The 23,654-nt window shown below is 40.4% G+C and overlaps 2 protein-coding genes across 4 annotated transcripts in view; one reads left to right on the top strand and one right to left on the bottom strand.

Annotated features, from left to right (window-relative positions):
- Positions 1–7,359: 7,359 nt before the first annotated feature.
- LOC107217986 (V-type proton ATPase 16 kDa proteolipid subunit) lies at positions 7,360–19,730 on the bottom strand. The gene is made up of 3 exons (XM_015655715.2): positions 19,393–19,730; positions 15,524–15,716; positions 7,360–12,245 (listed from the first exon to the last, which is right to left on the bottom strand). Exons 1-3 carry the CDS (start codon positions 19,478–19,480, stop codon positions 12,038–12,040), a joined length of 489 nt encoding a protein of 162 aa, XP_015511201.1. The 5' UTR covers positions 19,481–19,730; the 3' UTR covers positions 7,360–12,037.
- A 362-nt stretch (positions 19,731–20,092) lies between these two features.
- The window catches only part of LOC107217981 (periodic tryptophan protein 2 homolog), a 6,793-nt gene continuing 3,231 nt past the window's right edge, over positions 20,093–23,654 (top strand). For 2 of the 3 annotated variants that reach the window (XM_046742957.1, XM_015655707.2), the window contains exons 1-11: positions 20,093–20,230; positions 20,384–20,496; positions 20,590–20,684; positions 20,954–21,082; positions 21,170–21,440; positions 21,536–21,717; positions 21,867–22,104; positions 22,181–22,685; positions 22,787–23,124; positions 23,203–23,350; positions 23,424–23,601. In XM_046742957.1, the coding sequence (XP_046598913.1) occupies positions 20,213–20,230; positions 20,384–20,496; positions 20,590–20,684; positions 20,954–21,082; positions 21,170–21,440; positions 21,536–21,717; positions 21,867–22,104; positions 22,181–22,685; positions 22,787–23,124; positions 23,203–23,350; positions 23,424–23,601 (2,215 nt within the window). In that variant the 5' untranslated portion in view covers positions 20,093–20,212. Of the gene's footprint in view, positions 20,231–20,383; positions 20,497–20,573; positions 20,685–20,953; positions 21,083–21,169; positions 21,441–21,535; positions 21,718–21,866; positions 22,105–22,180; positions 22,686–22,786; positions 23,125–23,202; positions 23,351–23,423; positions 23,602–23,654 lie in introns of all 3 variants that reach the window. The other variant, XM_046742958.1, reaches the window with a different exon arrangement.

Genomic DNA, 23,654 nt, shown 5'->3' with positions numbered 1-23,654 from the left:
TATTCTTTATAGTCATCCTTAACCCCCCGCAGCACCCGACGATCGTTTAATATCGCCAGTATTATTTTTCATGGTAGAACTCATCATAATTTACGAAAAACAGAAGAAATAACCGAAGCAAAATATCGTAATAGAAGTAGATGTTAATACTTATGATAGATACACGAACCAAATTACATGCAAACGCGATAGTGTAATATAATATTAACCATGGAATATTTACGATGATCTTTTATTTCTGAATAGGTAATACAAATAAAATTGTTCTTAGGATCATGATTCTTTTTCACGTTTGTACCATTGCTCATATGGTATCATTGTTGCTCATTATTAATTACATACGTTTTCGCCATTATCTGGTCGTATCTGCTATAGCTGTAGAGTCATTATTAATAATTATTCAACGCCATAATTTGAACTATTCAGTCCCATTTCGATTGGCCATAGTATTAGTATTTTTGCGCATTAACATTCGTAAGATATAAATAATAAACCCCAATTTTTATCTCAGACTTATTTTTCACTCAAGTCTGTATAGCACGATATCAAGTCGTGTCGCTCGTGGTTTAACAAGCGTTCAAAAACACCAAAATCTTGAATAAATCTTGAAACATCGAAAGAGTTGATAAAACAGAGATAAGCTTAATCCTTACGGTGCATGCCGGTGTCAAAATGACCCCGTGATATGTTCACCGTTCTATAACGCAGGTCATAATCTGATTTGATGCAAGATAAATCATGAAATATCGTATAAATCTTTAATTCATTCGTTTTTCAAAAATTCAACTCCACTCACTCGAACAAGTATCTTTTCTTCATTGTGCAGTGTCTCCGTTTTTTTTTTTTTCCCCTTAAATAGGTCGAAATCTTGAAAATCCAGTGAGTTGTGATTTTTGAATAGAATGATCGATTTTTCGGTATTTTGTTTCGTAAAAATTTTTTCTTTTTCGTGTACAAAACTTGATCTGCCAAAAAATGACTAATTTACCTTGAAATATGGTAGTTAAAGAGTATCCCAGTATTTGTTCAAGGTGTGCGCAACGTATGGGTTAACTTTATTTGGACGTCCGCCTAATGTAATTTACATTATTTATTAAAGTGTTAAGTAAGTCGAGTCTGTGTCCTGTGTGCAGAAAATATGCCAAGTAAATTATTTGATGACTGGGTAAAAGTTATGATTCTGTCATTCAAGTTTTTATTCATTGATTATAAACGTTTCAAGGTAGTTGAAATAGATTGAATAATTACAAACAGAGAAGTTTTCTTGATCTCAATTTTTAGAATTTCAAATACTTGCAATGGAAAGATTTTCAACAATTTTGTATCGTTTGTACAATCCTTTTACATTTGTTCGCAAGCGTGCGGATGAATAATATAATTATAAATAATTTGTTCACAGCCAGAATTTATGAAAGGAAGGAGATAGGGGGAAAGAACCCCGACAGGTTTATGAAGAGGCATAAATTTTTCATTTTACGACTACCGCCTGTTTGTAGATTCACAGCGCGTCAAAAACTGGACATGATAGTGAATTTGTAACAATAAACATCGGTTTTGTTTACGATATCCGTGATATTTCTGCCTCCAGGTATAACACGCGTGTCTGCGTATAGGAAACCAGGGGCGTATAAGCCAAAGTAACCAGCTGCGGGCCGGATAAATAAATGTTAAAAATTCTCCGACAGTGACGACGTTAACGTCACGATTTGCGGGCGTTACACGCCATTTTACAATCAGGGTTCGCTGTGATTTGGTACGTCGATTGATCTGTTTGAAAAAATATTCTAGAACTTGTTGAACAAATATCTACATATACACGTATAATTTCATTCCCTTGCTGTTACGTGACATCGGTTAAAGTTTGATTCTTTGATATTAGCAGAAGTCGAGGCTCGCGCGATGATTTCCTTGCCGCTGATGAACGCGGAAACAATGAATTTTCAATAAGCGTTCAACGGTGAAATAAATACCTCACAGACGTTACGTGCATTCGAAGATCGGCGAACGATTGTTACGTCGGATCACAAAGATATCTGAGTTCTGATCTAACCTTGGCTCAAATTGATGCGATAAATTCATCCGCATTATTTATCGCGGCAACAATTTGACGCTATCATACTGTTTTAGAATTTCGAAAGAACTTTGCAACTCTCCAGACTGGATAGGTATACATACTTAGGTTGAGGCACGGCAAGATTCCAAACCATAATTTAAAAATCTCCCATTTTCGCGTAACAAGTACGATAAATTATCCCCGGTGTGCTAAACTTGTCTACGCGTCTAAATAAGCTGGCATGAATAATTGACGTACGTCTTCAGGTTTTTCGTCAAATATAATCAGGTGACTGAATTTAATAATTTTCAATTCCACACACTCGAACAACAATGCAACTCAACGTACGCGTAACGTAGCGTATCTACGTGACGTCGGTAGTTTGTTTTTTATTTAGTCAGCGTTAAAATGACGAGATAAGTGCTGGCAGTGTATAGCCTATTTACACGATCACACGCAGTGATAACCAGGCGCATGCATACCAGTGTTCGGTGGAAGCGATAAGGGGTCGGACAAATTTTCTTCTAGCTGAAAAATTTTGGCTTTAACGTAATCTATGCGGCAAAGAATTATTCGTTAATCGTTCGGCCCTCTTTACGCCGCATCCGAAACATGCCTTTGAAAAATAATTATGATCGTACCTTGAACTACAACAATGTAGTACAAAACGCCTCACTAAACAAGTATACATGCATATTATACGTTTCTCCTCACATTTTCGTTTTCCTCGAGTTCGTGGGAAAATGACACGGATCATCCATTTCTATACATATAATGGATACCGACTAATACGTAGAAGCGTCACACGTATTATACCTTACACCCGTTGCATTTTCTTGGCACACGAAGTCTCGGGTATACAACCGCTAATCGTAAGTCTGCCCGTGAAGAGTCGGTATTGATCCAGCGGGGAAGTAGCGAGTAGTCTTGAATGGGCCGGGAGCCAGAATCTGGCACCATCCCCAAAAGCGTTAATTTTTCATGGTTTTATCCTACCTACATTTACGCCGAATGGCGAGAGTCATCGGCGAAGTATCGTTGGAAAACTAACACACGTTTAATTTTCTACTCTCGCTTCGACGTACACGAGCTAAATTCGTTCACTGACTAATATAATCCAAGGGCGTGCCATAATTCCTTAAATTCGCAGTGATTCGAGTAATTTTGGCAGGCCTGCATACACGGCAGCAAAATAGAAGAAAAAAAATTCCTCTTTTTTTGCACCACCGTGTAATCTATGACATGACCCGTTTAGAGGAGGCTGTATCGACTTTCTCGTTTCGCCCGCAGGAACGAGCTTTTCCTTACGAGTATAAATCTAGTCCGATCATAATTTTCCTCTCTCTCTCTGTTACACGTCATTTCTTCCTCTCGAACTCGTCATAGATACACGTATGCATCTACAGGCAGCTATAATTCAACCGATAGACGCTGAAATTCCGGCACAGCGATCATTGATACCCGATTCATTCACGCTGAATTTCATTCGATAGCCTCCAATATCCGTTCGAATCCCCGTCTTATTATTATTATGATTATACCTACGCGTCAGTTTCCATTTTTTGCCATAAATCGCCGGTTCGTAAAAATCATAAATGCCTTCACACTTTCCCAGCCAAGCCGTTGCTTGCCTGCAATTACGTCACCGATCCACGAGAGCCTCGCGTATCATTTTCACTTGATTCCTCGATCATGCATGGCACCTGCTGTACAGATTGCAAGTTGCAACAGATTTTTTCGTGCCTTTTATTGTTACGCCTACATCCACCTCATTGGCAGTCGTTTTACAATTTTATCCGTGCCGCTTTGATTCGGATAAAATATCAAAGAATGCGTATTCAGATCGTTGCCAAACTATTCCCAACTAAGAAAGTACCTGACTAACGTTCTTCTCTCATCCCTGTACCGGCGTCTGGAATATTTCGTGGCTCGGGTAAAGACTTGCGGGTAGCTCTCGTATTGATTGACGTGCGGAAAGCTCGGCGTTGGCCGAACCCCGCGAAGCCTATAAGCTTGCACCTGAGGATCGAAGGTCCATGAGAACATGCCCTAATTTAAAATTGTCCCGGGTAATCACGAATTTGCTTCGTAAATATACTGCCAGTTCTGGCCTAATAACCGAAAGGCCCTACAGGGTTCGTAAGTTTTTTGAAATCTGGAATTCCCCAACTTTTACTACATGTATTCCGGTGAGAAAGTAAGATTTTTTCCGGCAACCTTTCAAGTAATATATCGCTCATTAATGACAATTTTTTTACACATTAACTTATTAATACCGTCAATATTACCTAGTAACTATCTTACTGTCTGACCATCAATTTACCAACAACAGCCTGCGATTTTCTGTAAGTAAAAAACGAACGAAGGTTTGATATTAAGAATGAGTAATACACGTAGAACGTATTAAGCGGTGCGACGGAAAATTTTAAGTGCAATCTTTTTTTTCTCAAGTCCGATATCACTTTGTATAGGAACCGAGTTTATTTTTTCCACAGACTCGAAATTTCAGTCATATTTTCGGAATTCCCGGACTTTTTCCTGCTGTAAGAAATTCCCTGAGTTTTCTAGGCTTTTCCTGAGCTTACGAACCATGCCCCAACTACAATTAAATAACAAAATACTGACGGAAAAAGGTGTATTTCTTAATAACAAATTGCAAAAGCCAAAAGTATGAATTTGTGAAAAAAAATTGGATTTAAAATCTTTTAAATTACGAGGGTCGAGAAGCGATGCGGAAATTAGTTCAAGTGCTGTATCATCGTTAGAGTTGAATAACGCTGATCGAAGTGCAATGAAATTTTTTTCGTCACTTTCCACCGTTGAAAACCACACGGCATGAAAGGTCTTTGGACAAATTAGAACCATCAGTCTGCGACGGGCCGACCGAAATCGGGACAGAATTAACATCAAGGCTCTTTTGTACTAAGTGAACCAAGTCAGCCGGAACACTGTTACAGAGAGTAACCATATACCGTTCTGATACCCCGCATTACGTCCCGCGTGTATGGTTGAAACGGCACAATTATATTTAAACTCCTTTTATTCGTACACAATTTTTCAGCAACTTTCGAACGGTGTTGTGTCTGCGTCGTTTTGAGGAATCGTGCGATTCCGCTGAACGCTGAAAAGTTTCAGCGATATCTCAGGATACAACTGTAGCTTTCCTCATTTTCTATAACGTGAGAACCAGACTACAAAGTAAAACTGCACATTCAGTAAGAATAATTTGCGTATAGAAATAATTCACTTTTTATCCTTCGTGAAACGACTGGCCAAATTTTAAGAACTACCGACTAATACATACCCACTTATAATACGTTACGTACAACATTATACACGAACGATTCAAAGGTTGATCTGTTATTGACTGTGTACAATGATAATAACGACAGCTAAACGGTTTAGCACTGTGTATAATTCACCTGCAATTGTACCTGCCGAAAACGACGCATATATAACAATGTCTGCTTGTATAGCTGTGCAGGTGTACATTTCTTCTTCTTTTTTCTTCTGAGCAAAACTTTGAATTTTGCCCAGTGTTGAGAAATTGCATTTATGTAATGATGTGTACAAGTTTCGCATGTTCGTTTAATTTACACGTTCCGCATGAATAGTTCCTTTTCTTTTATGCAAATTCTTCAGATTCACAGGCAGAAGATATTTTCATACAAAAGAATAGAGCAGGACTTGGGCCGTAATTAACGGAGAATTTTGTGGTAATTCGTGGATGTACGAGCCAGACTTAGATCTGTAAACGAGTCTGCACGCCGAACTAAAATCGGTGTACAATCAGTGTCCTACCATACGATCTGCGCTATAACGTATGAGAATTGTTAAATTCCAATTTTCCGTTAACCACATGCAGGCGTATATACGCAGGTCGTGTGCGAATACGCAACGAAACTTGTTCGCTATTACACGTCTGACGAAATGTAGGCCAAGAGCCGAGGATGAGGCATGGCGAAAGAATTTTGACAACCGACCATCGTCGTCATCATTACCTAGTATGACCTTTCATCGCAAAGCGGTGGCACGCGATTGTCCGTGATGTGGGTACGCGAAGAAAAGTGCCTCTTATCTGTGCCTCGCGATCTCTGTGATTCGTACCAAGCGTTACGCGATTAAAATAACCAAAGAAATATGCAGAGAGTGCAAAAACCCGGCCTTCGCCAATCATTGGCTCGAAATTTTGTACCACCTCGCGGTGCAACGGCCATGTCAAAATTGGCGAATGATATTTATTACGACCCGGGTACGCGAACAATCAATAAAGCCCAGGTTCCCCGTTGGCGTTTTCTTGTTTGCACCGTTTGCATCACGTTGTAACGCGGTAGAATCGCAATTTCGGCGAATTGGTTTCGGATTACCCAGAGCTATATTTCCTCTTTTTGTTTTTTTTCTTTTTTTTTACGGACAAAATCTTTTTGCTACTTATCCAGACCAATGCGAAAGCTATCGATCACTCGGAAATGTTGTTTCCAGGTAACTTCTTCCGTGGTTGCTTCCTCGTAAATGTTGCACGTCATTTTGCGTGAGTGAACCAACGGCTATACGATAATATGACGAGTAACTCCCGGTACGTACAAAGTACAAATTTCTGTCGCGTTTCATGGTTTCTCATTTAATCGAAGGACACGGGTGGTCATTATTGCCGTGATCGTCAGGCATCGCGTACAACGTAATTGTCTTTCATTCCTCTTCTTCCTCAATTTTTACCCCACAATATGCGAAATTTTATCATTTCAAAGTATATAGCTTGCACGTTATACCGCACTCGTCCGAAACGGACGAATGATCGTTGTACCTATTTTTTATCGCACGTTAAACGTAATTTTGATACGCCAAAAACGTGCGATGATTGCAAGTGTAAACGGAATCGTTACACAGTCACAGCCTTGCGACGTTTATGGAACGCTACTTAGACTCGGACTACCTGTAATTCGTTTCAAGGCTAGCAGTGGGAAAACCAAGGCAACGCGATTCTTTACGTAACAAGCTGAAGATTAAGCGATCCGTATTAACGAGTAAAAGTTATCCCGTCGGTTCGATTTATTGCACGCCGCAGATATTTTATTACTCTTTCAATTATTCAATAACTTACTTGTTCGAAAAGCATATAACATATATATATATACATAAATATATCAGATGACTGAAATTAAATATGGTGTAATAATTATTTATATCAACGTCGAGGAATTGGGAGGGTGATTTTGAAGGAACAAGACGTGGGCGACGATCGTAAAACACAAAGTAGTAATAATAATGATAACAACAATAATAATAAAGGACACGGACGTTGAAACTTTGTTCAAATTAAATTTTTATTAAACACGGTTTTCTGTAACATCGAGGACAAATTTTAACATAAATATTATCATTGATCAATCATCACTTTTCAGCACTCAACAATTATGAATTTCCGGTACTAGTAAATAACACTGGAAGAATTTCCCTGCATGCGGGGGCGGCGAAGGGCTGTTTCATGGTACAATAAAATTGTTGTTTTTCTGTAATATTACTTCGTATTCGTGCGTTCTTGTTGTTGTTCGCTTATTAATTTTCTTTTTTTTCTTTTTTTTTTTTTTTTTTTATTTCATTTTCTTTGCAACTTCGAAAATCTCCATTGCATACATGCTCTGTACCTCTTTATAATTGCCTCTGCCAGTGCTCGTTACGACGCAGTAATTTAACTATTCCCCGCGCGCCCGTTCTCTCTCACCCTCTCACTCACTCTCACTCTTCCTCTTCAAAACTGTTGTCATTTTATTCCTTTCGTTCGAATTCGAATACAGCCCTGCTCTCTTTTCCCCGCAGTGAACAATACAGAGTCAAGTATCCCCCTAATTCGGCCTGTGAGCCATTATAGAATATAACAACAGGCAAGCTTTCATTATATCTATAATTACATTTTTAGTTCTAACGTTATTTCTATACAGATTTTCGGGACACCTAAAGATAGTTGACAAGAATCGTAGATTTCGCGAGGAGGTTGCTTCACATATTGATTTTTTTTTTTTTTTTTTTTTTTTAAGGGTGAGTGAGCGAGCGAACGGATTCATCGGTGGATTTACACAGTTTTCGATTTTCGTTTGGTACGATATATCCTAATTTTAGGAGTCGGGGTGGTGGTTTTGCGCCAGACAATATCGCAGGGCGTATTTGTGTGATTATTTTTCAGGCAATAAAAGCAACAACGGTCTTACACGTTTACTCATAGTTTCGTTTTTCCCGAAAATTTTGACACCTGCAATCATTTCACGTCGAATGTATGTCAATTATGGGTGAAAAACAAACCCTATGGACAGAAAAAAAAAAAAAAAAAAAAAAAAAATTGAGAAAAGGTAATAATTTATATGTATCAATTCACAAAAAACAGCTACTTCTAGACTTGTTAATGCGAAATACTGTGGACAGTAAAATAGCTAATTAATCAATTCTCGTATACGTTCGATCGCGTCGATCGATCATATCTTTCCGCCCTTGTTGCGGGTGTAATCACGAATAACAAACTGCCCAGCCCTCGAGCAGACCGTAGAATAATTTGATTAAAATTATTACACGCGATTTACATGTTCAACAAATATCATCCGGAGATAGATAGGGAGTTCGTTTTTAATAAAATCAAGCTACGTCATAATAACGCTTAATAAATCTAGCCGACATCGATCGTCAGCTCCCAAACGATCGACACGGCGGATCTTTCGGCGATTTCAATACAACATAACATAAGCTCTTGAGCGATTATCGGTTATTGTTATCGATAAAAGATCGTTGTGTCAATTAGACCCTCGTCCCTCTCCTTCATTAATTAACCCCGAGGACTTTGTACGCAATGCGATGGCGGAATTTTTTCCTCCAAACCCTGACGCGCACCCCGCAGCAAGTTGACGGTGTCCCATTTTTTATTCTCAGTGAAGTTTGTTGAATTTTCACAGGACAACCGTCAGCGACACGCTAAAAACGGGGGGCTCCCTCGCGAAAGGATTTAAACAAATTAAATAAAATGCAAAACGACGCGATCGAACGCGTGATTGCGTATAATGCACGCGTTATGTGTGTGTGTGTGTTTTTTTTCTTTGTCGTTTCGAAACAAAACTTATATCATGGAATGTACAAATTGTATTATTTATTTTACTTAGTTTTCTTCTACTACTTCTTCTCCTTCTCCTTCTTCTTCTTCTTCTTCTTCTTTTTCACCTTCTTCATCTTCGTCGTAATCCTTTTCCTTTCTTTCTTTTTTTGTTCAACTATTTTATTACGTGCTCCGTTCTACATTTCGTTTGGTATCATATATTGTACATACATATAGATAGCATCAGCTGGTCAATGTCATGTTCGTTTTTTTTCTCGATTTCAGTAATTTCAGTAATATTCCATGTTTCATTGGAAAGACACATTGTGGGGGGGAGATGTAATTAATATGATGAAGGGAAAGAAATTGTCGCTGGCCTAAGGCGATAAATATTTCTCTCCAACCCTAATGTAATTCCACCTCCTGCCTCACGAACGAACAATTTAAACTGCAGATGTTACTACAGACCGATATCTATTAATATGCACGTATCAACGTCATCTCGGTGTAATACTATCGCGTACTTGATGATTTTGTTTTCTGGATCTTATTTTTTTCCAATGCTTTTTCCATTTAAATATATATATATATTTTTTTTTTTTTTTGGTATAAGATTGTAAATTTATGCAGTAGTCGAATCCAGCAAAGACTTGACATTGACATTTTTTTTCCGCGAGCAAGAAAGATAAAGGAAAACAGAGCAACGAATGAGTCATTTTTTATTTTATTTCTCCTCTTTCTCTCTCTACTGTAGAGCGGATTTTGGCTAAAAACGATTCGTATACCGTTTGGTTCTATACCTTAAAGCGAAATGAAAAAGAAAGGAAAAAAAAAAAGAAAACGAAAAGTTATAACAAAGACAAACTCGATGCTGACGTTTCGTTTGCCCTTCTGAGAAATATAATAATTGTGCTTAATATATGTGTATATAGTCATAATTATACATATGTATATCGTATTAATACAATCATTTTCTTTTTTATTCCTATTCTCTTTCTTTTTCCGCCCTCTTCATATACAACACGCAACGATTTAAAAACCAATGAAGTTATTAATTTTAACTAGCTGATGTCTTCTTTTTTTCTTTTCAAACTATAATATATAGTTCTATAGATACTATGTGTACCATATGTGTATGCGTGTACGTTATGTTATGTAATTTATGCACGTGTATGTATGTATGTATAATTATATGTGTACTCGCTAAAATGATATCTCGCATATTATATGTACGTGTGTTTCTTTTCAGCTATACGAATGATAAATAATATAGAGAAAGGTGCGCGCAAGAGGAACTTTCGGGTTTTCCTTTGGAATAACAAGCGACTTCTTTCTCCCTTCTCAACGTCTTCCATTACCTTTTTAATCCCTCCTCCGAACCCTTTCCCTTCGCCCCTTCACCGCCAGTTGTACACACCGATTAAACGTGGATTATATACGCTGCCGACGTTAATTATAATATTCTATACATGCACTATCATACACACATAATGTATTATCTTTTGTGTGTTCCTGTGTATTCGCGTCTCGCGATTTCATTAAACGTGCACAGATTTTAATGTCCCTCTGCGTGATATCGACAATTTACCTATACATATGTGTTGCAGCTGGGGTGGGAGGATTGAGATGATGAAGAGAGAAAAATAAAAATAAAATCTAATAAAGTGCATCAAAATGTCAGCTGGTATTACTGAGGGACGAAATTGGCTGAATGTATTAAAAAAAGAAAAAAAAAAAAAGGAAAAAAAGTAGGCCGTTTCGTCGCGGACAGAACTGAAGAGAAAATTCGCATATCGTTCGTAAGTTTGATCGAATTTCATTTTTTATTTCCTGATTTAATTTCAACACGTTCATCTCTGATCTCTCGTATATAGGTATATGACGACGACAGTGCGGTTATACTACGTTGTATATTATTATTTTAGCACATGGCAGTAGCAGCCCTATGTTACTGTACCCATAGTAGTATCGTAATGGCTAATATAATTTGCTGTTCGTTTGTTTGAATATTATTTATCGATTTTTGTCTAAACAATTTTTCCTCCTCTTTTTTTCTTTTCCTTCCTCTTGTAGCGGTGACACATCGGCGACGAAGGTGACGATTTGTAACGATGACGAAAATGACGGATGATAACGATTTACATGATATGACGCGACGACAACCGTATATTATTTATTACAGACAGTTTTTGTCGCCGGTTTTTCTTTTTCCTTGTCGGAAATATTCCTCCCCCTGGGTATCAATACATATACAACATATACATATATATATATATATATATATATATATATATATATATATGTTTGTGTGTGTATATTTATTTATATTATACAGAAAACTGACTTTGCAGGTGTGCGACGAGTGTTCTTCATTTATTTGATCATTTCTGTTTCATCTTCTTATATTATCTCCCTACTCTTCTCCATCCCCTCATTCTTTCCACATATCAAAGCGTCAAAGAAAAAAAAAAAACCAGAGTAATTCAGGTTTTCATTTATCGCTTTCCCTTAAGATCGTTAGCTACTTCATGCAAGGATTGTACATATGGGTAGGCACATGATGCGGTGATGGGAGTAAGAGAGAGAAAGAGAGAAAACGATCTACTACCCTTGCATCGCGCGATCGAATTTTCGCGAATTTATTGATTAATAAATGAAATTTTTGTTTTCCAATTTATGCGGATAATAGAGATGTCGTTATTAGTGTGATTACTATGCGAAGTGAAGAGAAGTGTTGCTCGCTTGTCTGCGTCTGTTACATATATATACATACATATATATGTATATTTTTTTTATTCTCGTTGTTGTAGTTGTTCTTCTCGTTCTTGTTGATGGTATTTATATGTAATTTTATATCTAGGGGGGAGATGAATATTCCCGCGTGAATCAGTCCCGGTATTATTACCGCTTCACACCTTGGTGTAGAGGAAGATGGCGACGATCAAACCGTAGAGACCCAATACTTCGGCGAAAATAAGGATCAAGATCATACCGACGAAAAGACGCGGTTGTTGAGCGGTACCTCTCACACCTGCGTCACCCACTATGCCGATTGCGAAACCTGCGGCCAGACCCGAAAATCCTACCGCGAGACCAGCTCCGAGGTGAAGGAATCCCCTGAAAACATAAAGCCAACGTCACTGCAACTGTTACACACCATCCTTTAGATCGCATTTTTTCGTAAATTTCTCACGTCATCGATAACGAGAGAATACGAATATTGAATGCGGTGAGGTGTGTGTGTCTGTAAGTTTCTCGCAAACTGTTTGAAAAGAAAAAAAAAATCGCGCACGAGTAATTAAGATGAGAATTTTTCCAGTTCCCGATTCAATTATTTTCGTAATTTACCCTCGACAATTTTGTTGATTCATACGCCTTTCTAATCTGCGTTATGAATTTACCCAGTTTATACAATTTTATGCAAACGACGCATCGCAACGAGGCAGCAATGCGGCTGCATATCCCGTGACAGACACGCGAGTAGGTATGTACGTAGTAAAAATGTCGAAACTGTGAACCGGGTCTATATCCGTCCGGTGTGTTGCGTCCGGACCAGCCGATCTAACTATAGTTTAGACTTTCAGAGTCTAGACTCTAGCCAGCGTGCACCGCGGATACTCTAGACAACGGTGATCGGTGTACCGTTGGTGAAAATTCTTCCCCTCCGGCGTTTGCCAAGTGGTCCATTCGTACTTCGCGTGCAGCAGTCTACAGCTTCAGGCCGTCCGGTACGATTCAAGAACCGAAAGCGAGTAGCGCTGCAGGCCTTCGCACAAATACACGCGGGGAGGGAAAAAAAAGACAGCCAGTTTCAATATTAATTCTCTGGGAGTGTAAGTTGTCTGTGGAAACAACTCAATTTCAGACGTACATAAAAAAAAAAAGAGAAAATAACGAACGACCCGATTTCAAGGTAGTAAATAAAATAAAAAAAAAAAAAAAATGGTATAAATTGCAGGCGTCGTAGTTTGATAGCATTGCAGAAACTGTACTCCGTGCGAAATAGCTGAACACATAGGACGAGAATATTCATCATGAACAGACATTAGCTATAAATAGTGCCGGCATCTTAAAACGATTTGCCAGAGACGTGGATGTGATCTATTTTTGATAATATCGGTGTAAGGGTTAATTTCGTCGCGAAATCGTAGGCGGGAAGACGCGACGCGACGCGTCGTTGGCCTCGAGATCTGTAACCTTGGTATCGTGAAAAGAATCGATAAATCGGTGAGCTGACAATAAACGAAAAAATGGAGAAGAAAAAAAAAACGAGATCGAAGTTAGTAACGTTATCGTAACGAAACATTGGGACGTAAAAAAGAATGACCGTTTTCTTATTTTTGCAATGACTTTGAAGGAATGAAGGTTTCGAAACATGAGTATATTTTGATTAATTACGGTTTACCGAATTTCGAACAATTCCAAAATCACGAAGTAACGGTTTCTTCGCAGCTTGGATCGTTACGATTACGTTACTAACTTCAACATGATGATTAAAAGAAAAAAAAAAAATCTGAAAGAGAAAGAACCGTTGTCAGAGCAAAATTATTCGGACATAACTTGCGTCGTGTCTTGAATACATCTGTAGCACGCGATTATTACACATACATCCATACGCAATTATACAGATTGCAAAATTGTCCCTGTGTCGATTATGCGCATTGAATAATGATCTCGCGACGATACGAATTTTCAGTCGCTCAGTGTCCGCCCACTTATAACACAGCTCTCGAATCGCGAGTAAAAGTTTATGCCTAAGCGTGATACGTACTTGTACGCGAAAGCAATACGAATGGCCTTTGAATTTGATTTGCCGAACGGGGGAGAAGGTCTTTGTTCGTTTGAATGGCGCGGAAGGAGAACGACGAGGACACGTCACTGCTTGACTGTCGATGCGTCGCAGACCGCGGATTGAAAATCGCGACACCAAACGGCTCGGCGCTGATGATGCCGCAAAGCAGCCGGGTCAGCATATTTTATTCCCGACGAATAACCGCGAGGATATGACACTTACGCTCAAACTACGACTGTAATAAGGGCTGCACGTGCCTCCTCGTAGAACCCGAGAGAAATAATTTCATTGTCGCGAATGACGTCGAGATGCGACAGCAATTTGGTGCCAAAAAATAGGGCGGGAAATCCCGGAGAGAAAAAGAGAGAAAGGGGGCAAAAATTGGCAGCCGTGGAACCGCAGCGCAATCGTGAATCGGATCTTCTCTAGAGAGAACTTGAGGCACGCACGTTCGGTGAGATTGTCGCAGGTCGGTTATAAGTCCCGTTGTCGGTCAAATTTGGACCCAGAAAGTCGCGGGGAAGAAAAATGTATCTAATATACCGGATATCGTGCCGCTTTGGGATTCGATTTGTCATCAGGCGAGCCTGAAATGATCGGATGAGAAGCGGTCGGCTGCAGGTTCGAAACGGATTCGATTCCTTCGATTCAGTCCCGCGTCAGAGCGATTCGAGAGCGGAACCGAGACGGATCGTTTCATCGTTTCAGCTGTGAAACAGTGTCGGTACGTCAAGTATGTACGGGTCGGCTTTCGGGTGTGTCAGATGCCGAGTTGGAGTGCATTTTGAAGCGTGGCGAAGAGACCTGCGTGATTCGATCAGCTGAGGCGATCCGTACAAGGTATAAAATTGGGAATATACGCGTATGTATGGGACGCAATTCATGTGTTGGTTTACAACTTTGAATACTGCAGTGTTCGAAGCGTGTTTCATCACGGGCTAATTATTAATTCGCGTGTCGTTGTGAACGCGTCAAAATTTCTCGCTGCGCGGTTATTTTAGAAACAATGAATAATCGCGGTGGAAATAAAGGCGGGCGCCACGGAGAAATGAATCAGCCGTTTTGTTGGTTTTATTTTAATTTTAATTTTTTTCTCGTTTCGTCCGCTCAATTTATTACACACATCCGATCGTGTAGGTTAGGCACGCCGCCATGTGCTCAGCCTCGTAGCTTTTAAAACCTTCTTGAAATGCCCTCACCCTAGGTCGACGAACGCGGCGACTGCAACGGCTGATTAAACGAGAAAACCTTAATAATAATAATTATGAATAATGTAGTGATTGCCGAAAATAAGAGGTGTTGCAGATCGGTTCAGTAGTTGACGAAATTACGTACATGTGAAGAAATCTGCGCGTCTTACAATTGGATGCGATTCGGTAATAAACATGCATGGTTTCTGTCACTTTCGAGATTAATAATATCCACAAGGAAAAGTGATTGAAAAAATCACTGCAAACGCGCGACTTTTTTTTGGCGTAATATTTCTGTCCCAACGGCGGCACCTCGGTGAGACAAATGTGTGAAAATCTGTAAGGCTATCGAATGTAAAAGTCGTGGGTTAAAAGTGTGTCATCGCGATTGATCGATCGAATGATATACTCACTTGTAAAGGGTGTAATTGTTCGTCGGCGAGTCGACCGACCCCGCGATAAGAATCGCCACCACCAGACCATAAATGGCTATAATACCCGCCATGACGACGGGAATGATGGACTTCATGATCAGCTCAGGCCTCATGACGGACATGGCTGCGATACCGGTACCGGACTTTGCGGTTCCATAGGCCGCTCCGAGGGCTGCGAAAAACAACAATCATAAGTATATAAGGTTTCAGAGATTTATTCGAAGGCGAACGTGATGGAAACCAGAGAACCAATCGTAAAACTGAATGTTGGTTGCGACGAGGGATTGTAAATGGTCCGCGAGGATGGATCAGGGATCGTATCTCGAGGAATCGACAACGACTTTATTTTCATTCGCGGTGTCTTTGGTGTACAATAGCGCAGGTTGTTGAAAGTGTACGATTTAAATTGTTTTGTTAGCAATAAACGAAAAACCGCGCCACCGCGCACACCGTGGTCGTAAAACAACACAACGTCTCGCGACGAGGCGGCGGTACGTTGATCTTGATTACGTGCCAACAGTTTTACAATGCGTATAGATATATCTCTTTACCCAAACAACATTGCTGCCGATGCACATGTCGCCAATTTCATTCTTCAACGCCGGATTTCGTGCCGACGTGAAATACGCGCTTCTCGTCTTCTTTACCATTCTATTTTCCTTTCTTCTCTCTCTCTCTCTCTCGTTTGTTCGGCTTGTTGTTAATTATTCCCGACACTTGATATCGTTTGACCGAATCATCGTCACTGTGAGTAGACTTAATTTATCTAAGAAATTGAAACATGCCATCATGCTTTGAAATTCCGACTAATTCACTATAAGTATACTCGAATCTCTTACTGCAGAATTTGTGTATCTGAAAATTCGCCCTGAAATTGCGATCACAACTGAATTGGTATCAGCAACGAAGCAGCGGGATCTGCACGTCGAGATATCATACGGTAGAAGCGCAATGAGTTCCAACGCTTTACTCGCAATCAATAAAATTCTGTGGGCGGCCGAGTCATCGCGCATCATCATTTTGCATCGTTTACAATTATATTACCATAGGAATTGCTCTCGGATACGTGACGGAACGTAGGTAAGAACATACGTATTTGTTCTATACAGCGAACGTGTGATGAAGTGTATAATTTTTTTTCCTGCCGCGATGCCGGTCTGCTTTTTTTCTTTATGAGGATGAAATTGGTAACGCTGCAGTAACGACGCATGTTTAGGAAGAATCGTTACTTTGCAAATTCACGATTGTCCGAAATTTAGTAAACTATTACAAACAAAATATACTCATACATTTCGAAAAGTCAAATCCTTGAACGTCGTGCAGAAATTGCACCATAATCATTTTTTCCCCTGACGTTTCGTTTCATTAGCGTTATTAACTTCAGCCTCGTTTTTCTTTTACGTATATTCAGAACTACGGCCTATCCTCATTGTATTTATCGTATCCGTCTCAAAGAGTTGAATTTGAGCAATTTTTTTTAAACATGCTCAAAGCTGACTAATAACATACTCAAGTGATTGTCGATAGTCTTTTGCGAATAATACCGGAGATAAGAATAGCACAGATATAATAGACCGAGTACACCGAGTATCAAGTATTAATTCACTCTTTCGGTGTATAGAAAATTGTAGGAGCGTGATGCGGTAACACTTTCATGCAAATTTGTTTTTAATTTTTGTTGCGGCAACATTTGAATTTGAATTTGCGAAGTTGAAGTTCGGCAGCATCTCTCTTTCGAAAAAAAAAAAAAAAAACGTTCCGGCAGAAATCGGACGGCAGAATCATCTCATGTTTTGCCCATGGAGATCAATTTCGTGGAATTGTACAACGTGAGCAGCTGTAGTGATGAGGCTGTTGCGGACTACCGGTACGTTCACATATATCCGTAACCTTCATCGCTGGCGCGAGACTAATTCAGCGTTTCGTCTACACAACGCGTTGATGGAAATTACGTAACGAAGTTACGCCCCTTTGCTATCAATGGACGGAAAAAAGAACAACACGAAACAGGAATACGATATAGAACCACGCTGTAACAAAGCTGATTTACAGAAATAAATGCGCGAGGAGAATTTTCTTGCAGAATCGTCAGATAATTGCCCTCGTACATCGTCACGTGGCGTGAAATTTCAACGACTGTTCATACCGAGAGCAGTATTCGATTTTCAATCAATTTAAACATTCGCGTGGATATAATTCTGCTAATGCTGGCGCTGCTAAGGCATATCATAGAAAGAGACGATAGATCGTCGCGATTACGAAGGTAGTAACGTTACGCGTGTTTAGGAAAAATCGTTACTTCGCACCTTTAGGAATGTCTGAAATTTAGTAAACTATGACGAAGAAAAAATACTCTCACATCGAGAAACCGACTCCCTGAAAGTTGTTCTATAAAATTGCTCCGTAACGATTTTTTCCCTGATGTTTCGTCGCGTTAAACTCCAGCCTCATAGATCGTCGGGATGATGCAGAGTGAGTCTGGGGCGGGGCAGGCGGAATTCGACGACGGTAACTCGATAATCTTTCGACGGGAATTCGGGTGGAAAGACTGGAAAGAAGAGAAGAGAAGAGCAGAGCCCGCGAAGGGGTGACGTATATTCGAAAAGAATTGAAGCCGATCCTTGAGTTGGCCGGATTTGAGGAGGCTGTCGAGGAATTTCCCATTGCAAAAAGGATTCAGCCGACTCGCATAATGCGTCGAGTGGTTTGCCACCGAGGGAGCGGTGGTCACATGACCGACTCGTGTTGCTCGAGTCACATGACAATCATGTAAGTCCCGGCCTCGTGAGCCAGGGGGGCGTGGCACGGTCCCGCGATCATTTTCGATCCTTCTTCTCCGCTCTTTGCCGATCTCGATTCTTCTTTTTCACCCTGTTTACGGGAGAAAGATACGTGATTTAGGGAAACGGGGCTCGGCCAATTTGGCCAGGAACCAAAAACTTCCCAGACTCCTCGTTTTTTTTCGAGGCCTGCTCTGATGATCTTTCTTTTCATCCCAGGTCGCGTCGTCGTTCAGCCGGCTCGCGGATTTTGCGATCGAAACCGACCATCTCGTCTCGCGCGCCTGACTGACGACGACGAGAGAAAGAGAGGAGAAGAGAGGAGAGAAAGAGCGAATTCTGGCGCAAGGGACGAGAACGAGAGAGTAAGATTCGTATTGATTTCTAGATAGAGTCGACCTGACGCCTACGACGAAGAACGGCGGGCGGAACGCGGCTGCTTTTCGCGCAACAAATCCTCCCGTCGAACCTCTGGCTTCGGCTTTTTTTCCTTCCCGAGAACGGACGGGAAAAGGTAAAGGAGATGATTGCAGAGGTTTTCCTTCCTTCTACTCTGCGTTCCAGGTTGCGTCGAGGTATAATTTGTTGGAAGGATAGGTAACTGTTTTGACGAGTTTATCATACACATATATATATATATATAGATATATTTTTTGTTCCTTTAACTACAATCCGAACAAAAGAGCGGGAGAGAGGAGACGGAGAGCGGAGTACAAGTGTTTCGATAGTATCATTACGAAACGAGTTCAGGGTATACATATAATCTCAATCGTGTGAGAAAATGGCGTTCCAAAATTGTATCCATACTTCATCGCGAACATCGTGCGATACGTCATCGATCGCTTGTACATCATTGTGAAAAACTTGGTTCGTTATCCGTCTCCGGGCACGTTATTTTCCATTTATTACAGCTATGATTAAATGACGAATTTGGCAAAAGGTTGGAGGAATTGCCGAATGAGCCTAGCGATGAGAATTGACGCCCCCGGGGGCAGTTGCATTGCGCGTGGTTATTAAAATAGTTGTATCGTAGGCCTCCTGGGAAACAGCCGAAGCGTTTTAACTCACCGGAAAAGACGATCGCCGAGGCGGCGCCCATTACTCCAAAGAATGGCCCGTAGATGGGATTTGTTTCTCCGATTTCGACAGTACTCATCTTGGCGAGTTTAGTTGTTAGAGTATTTACAGGTTATATCAAAAAACACCAGGGGTTAAGTGAAGAGGAACAATCTTCACACACTCACTTCACTAAACTAGTACTGGACACTGTCAAATATGGCCTACACAGTGAAAAGGGTCATGTGACGACGAGAGGAGCGAGAGGTGAGCTGTTAGCTTGCCCGTGCGGGATTGTCTATCGCGATGCTATTGGCTCCCAACTGCCGTGAACCTCGGGGAAAGCGAATGGGGATTCACGTCTTATCCTTTATAGCTGACGTCAGTCGCTGGCCTAGGTCCGCTGACTGGGCAAAACGTTTTAAAAACCCTTCGAGCGCTTCGATAGATATCGAAGCGCTCAACGCCGCGGGGTCTCGTGACTCGCATTTCGTCCTTTGGCGCCTTTGCGCGGTTCCGCGTTTATTCGGATTATCAAAAATCAACGCCTCGACGATTGCCAAAGAATAAATTCACCCTTTCGTTTCACTCGCGTCGATATCTGACTAACGAATTGATATTTATTCCTATTAGCCGACGCCCGATTTTAAACACATGACCGATCACGTGAACGCAGCCATCCTTTCGAGTCTGCTTTTCTTTCGCTTATCGAATATTTCTACGCAATCGAATCGGATTGTCGATCCAACGCAGCCGCAACGACGCGCTTCAAGCATGTGGCCAAGTTTCAAATTCTAACCTCGCGTAATTTACAATCTTTCTTATTATCGGAATGAAGTTCGCTTACAAGGTGAGTTTGTATGCGCTTACCGTTTCAGCTTATTTCATATAATCACCCCGACTTTCGTATTAAAAAGCATCTGAATAATTGTTCAACCTCGAAAGTTGCGCTTCGTAACCTACAAACCGCTTTGAACTTTCCTCTCTGAATTTATTCTTACAGTTCAGCAATTTGCTGGGAACCGTTTACCGCAAAGGAAATTTAATCTTTTCACCCGATGGGTACTCCGTCATCAGTCCGGTTGGCAATCGAATCACCATTTTTGATCTCAAGAAGTGAGTTTTCTTTCGCATTGTTTACGACATTCCTGTGAACATGCACCTGCAGGATAAAGTAGTTTTTATTCCGTGAGAATTATTTTTTTCCAGCAACAAATCGTCCACACTGCCAGTTGAGAGCAGGTTCGATTACACGTCGATCGATATCGCACCTAATGGATCCATATTGATAGCAGTAAATGAAGGTAAGAACCAAACTTCGATGCCTCTTTATGATGAGAAATCGCTTACATGAGACAAGGGAACGGAACATGATTGCTGACCAAGACTATAAATCTACGAGCATTAAAAATGACAATTTGAATAAATTACTTCTGTATTCATATGTAATTGGCAAAAGTGTTAACAGGCTGATTTCCGTTATTCAAAACTGCCTGTGTCATCTTCCCAATGTACTTCATATCTGTTCAAAGCAAAATATTACCTAATGTCTGATCTTATTGTTGTGTTACAGAGGGAGAAGCAAGTTTGATAAGTCTGATTAGCCGGAGAGTTATACACAAATATCGATTCAAAAGACGAGTTAGATGTATCAAGTTTTCACCAGACGGAAAGCATTTTGCTGCATGTAAAGAAAATAATGGTGAGTAATTTACAAGTTTCTTTGCCGGCTGTCGTCTTTACGCATAATAGAAAAATTCAAGAATTTCTAATTATGGTTTTCTTTCAGTTTTCGTATTCAAAGCACCGGGTCTATTGACGGGAGAATTCAATCCATTTGTTATGGAACGAGTTTTCCATGGCGCTTTTGACGAAACTACCTACATCGACTGGTCATATGATTCGAAACTCTTAGCCGTGGGCTCTAAGGACAACTCGACACGATTGTACAGTCTGGAAAAATGGGCAAACTTCAAATCCTATTCTCTTGGGAGCCACACTGATTCTATAGTCGGATGTTTCTTTGAGAAAGACTCTTATGATCTTTCCACGATTAGCAGGTAAGATATCTGACGCTTTAAAAACCTTTGTTTATGTCTATCTGTCTTTCGGAAATTGACATAATGATACGGATTGATTTATACATTTCTCGAAGAAATGGTCAGCTGTGTGTTTGGGAATGCAGCATCGATCCTGATGCTTTAACACCTTGGCAGCCTATTGCTAAAAAACAGAAGCCTCAAGAAAGCGAAAGCGAAGATGACATAGATTTTGATAAAGCTTTGGAAAAGACAGAGAAACAGAAGAAGAAGGACAAACATGTATCAAACCAATCAGGTACTTGCAATGGAAACGACATTCTACAAATTAATTAAAATTTTGAACTGGACTAGTTTCACATTAGTCGATAATTCCTTTAAATTTGTATTGATTTTTGTGCTATTTCTGTACAGCGAAACTAAGTTAGTAAAGTAATTGATTTATAGCCGCAGACGATGCAGAGGATGAGGAGGATACAACAGATAAGGAGAGCAAAGTTCAGAAATTATTCTACAAAAAATTGGGCCGACACTATTTGGGCGATGAAGTACGAAAACAAAACTCAGATGCAGTTCTTACATCAGCTGCTTACCATCGCGATACGAAAATTCTTGTTACTGGTTTCAGTACTGGAGCTTTTTTCATTCATGAAATGCCCGATGTTAATATGATTCATTCCCTGAGGTGAGTTGTCTGCGACAAAAACAAACAAAGAAACGCCAATCATATTTCAATGTAATTATAAGGAAAATCTTCGCAGTATTTCAGAGCAGTGCATTTCATCGATAGCCTTGAATAATACCGGGGACTGGATAGCACTCGGTTGTTCTGGCCTTGGTCAACTCTTGGTCTGGGAATGGCAGAGTGAAACTTATGCAATGAAGCAGCAGGGTCACAGCACAAACATGAGTTGTTTGTCCTACAGTCCCGATGGTCAGTACATAGTGACTGGTGGAGACGATGGAAAAGTCAAACTGTGGAACGCAGCGACTGGATTCTGTACTATAACGTTCCAGGAACATTCCTCGGCTATTAGCGATGTCCTTTTTAGCCACAATCGGAAGTTCGTCGTCTCCGCTTCCCTTGACGGCACAGTCAGAGCCTATGACATGACGAGGTACAGGAACTTCCGTACTCTAGTTTCTCCTCGCCCCGTACAATTTTCTTGCGTCGCCTTAGACGCGAGCGACGAATTTCTTGCTGCAGGCGGTCAAGATGTCTTTGAAATATTTCTGTGGAGTATGAAACTCGGGAGACTGCTTGAAGTGAGTTTTTTTCCCGTTTCAAGATTTGCAATTACGAGCTGAAAAAGAACAATAAGTATTATTAAAAACCTAGTATTGATTCTGTAAACATCCTTCATCAGATTCTCGCTGGTCATGAAGGTCCGGTGGCGAGTCTCGCTTTCAATCCAAATCTAGCGAGTTCGGCACTAGCATCCGTTTCCTGGGACAAGACGTTGAAATTGTGGAATGCCATTGAAAGTGGCTCTGCTCACGAAACTATTCAACTGACAGCGGACGGTTTGTGCGTTGTATACAAACCTGATGGCAAGGAAGTCGCTGTCGCTACACTAGACGGGCAGATTTCATTTTTTGATTGCAAAACGGCGATGCAGACTAGTAGCATTGAGGGAAAGAATGACCTGGGCAGTGGGAGATCAGATACAGATTTGGTGACTGCTAAGAAGAGTTTGCAGGGAAAGTGAGTGCAATAAATGGATATTTTTCAGATTTAGAATGCAAGTGATTACTGCTTATTTAATTTAGTATTTTGTTACAGAGCCTTCACCTGTCTTTGCTACATGGCTGATGGCTCGTGCATACTTGCTGGAGGTCAGTCGAAAAACGTTTGCATTTACAACATCCAAGAATCCGTACTCTTGAAGAAGTTTGAAGTAACGCAGAATCGGTCTTTCGACGCGGTCGATGTAAGTTGATAATTTTCGGCTCAACTGAAAAACGATAGCTATAATTATTGAACGGCTATTAAACCTTTCACAGGATTTTATAAACAGACGGAAAATGACCGAATTTGGTAATGTGGCGCTGGTCGAAGACCGGGAAGAGAATGAGGGCGGAAAGGTATCTCTTCGTTTACCAGGAGTTAGAAAGGGTGATATGGCTAGCAGAAGTATCAAGCCAGAAGTTAGAGTTTACAGTCTTCAATTTTCTCCGACAGGTAGAACAAAATAAATTGAAGTTAAGCAATAAAAAACAATAAACTCGCATTCG

The sequence above is a fragment of the Neodiprion lecontei genome, chromosome 6, assembly GCF_021901455.1.
Source record: "Neodiprion lecontei isolate iyNeoLeco1 chromosome 6, iyNeoLeco1.1, whole genome shotgun sequence".
In the NCBI taxonomy this organism is placed as follows: Eukaryota; Metazoa; Arthropoda; class Insecta; order Hymenoptera; family Diprionidae; genus Neodiprion; species Neodiprion lecontei.
This window is presented reverse-complemented; position numbering and strand designations above follow the sequence as displayed.

What these genes read in the sequence shown, in the direction of transcription:
- LOC107217986 (XM_015655715.2), bottom strand. Translation starts at nt 19,480, where the DNA reads ATGAGTACTGTCGAAATCGGAGAAACAAATCCCATCTACGGGCCATTC. An exon ending in CTCGGCGATCGTCTTTTCCG is followed by an intron (nt 15,717 to 19,392) that starts GTGAGTTAAAAC and finishes TGTTTTTCGCAG; the next exon opens with CCCTCGGAGCGGCCTATGGA. An exon ending in AACAATTACACCCTTTACAA is followed by an intron (nt 12,246 to 15,523) that starts GTGAGTATATCA and finishes TTATGTTTTCAG; the next exon opens with GGGATTCCTTCACCTCGGAG.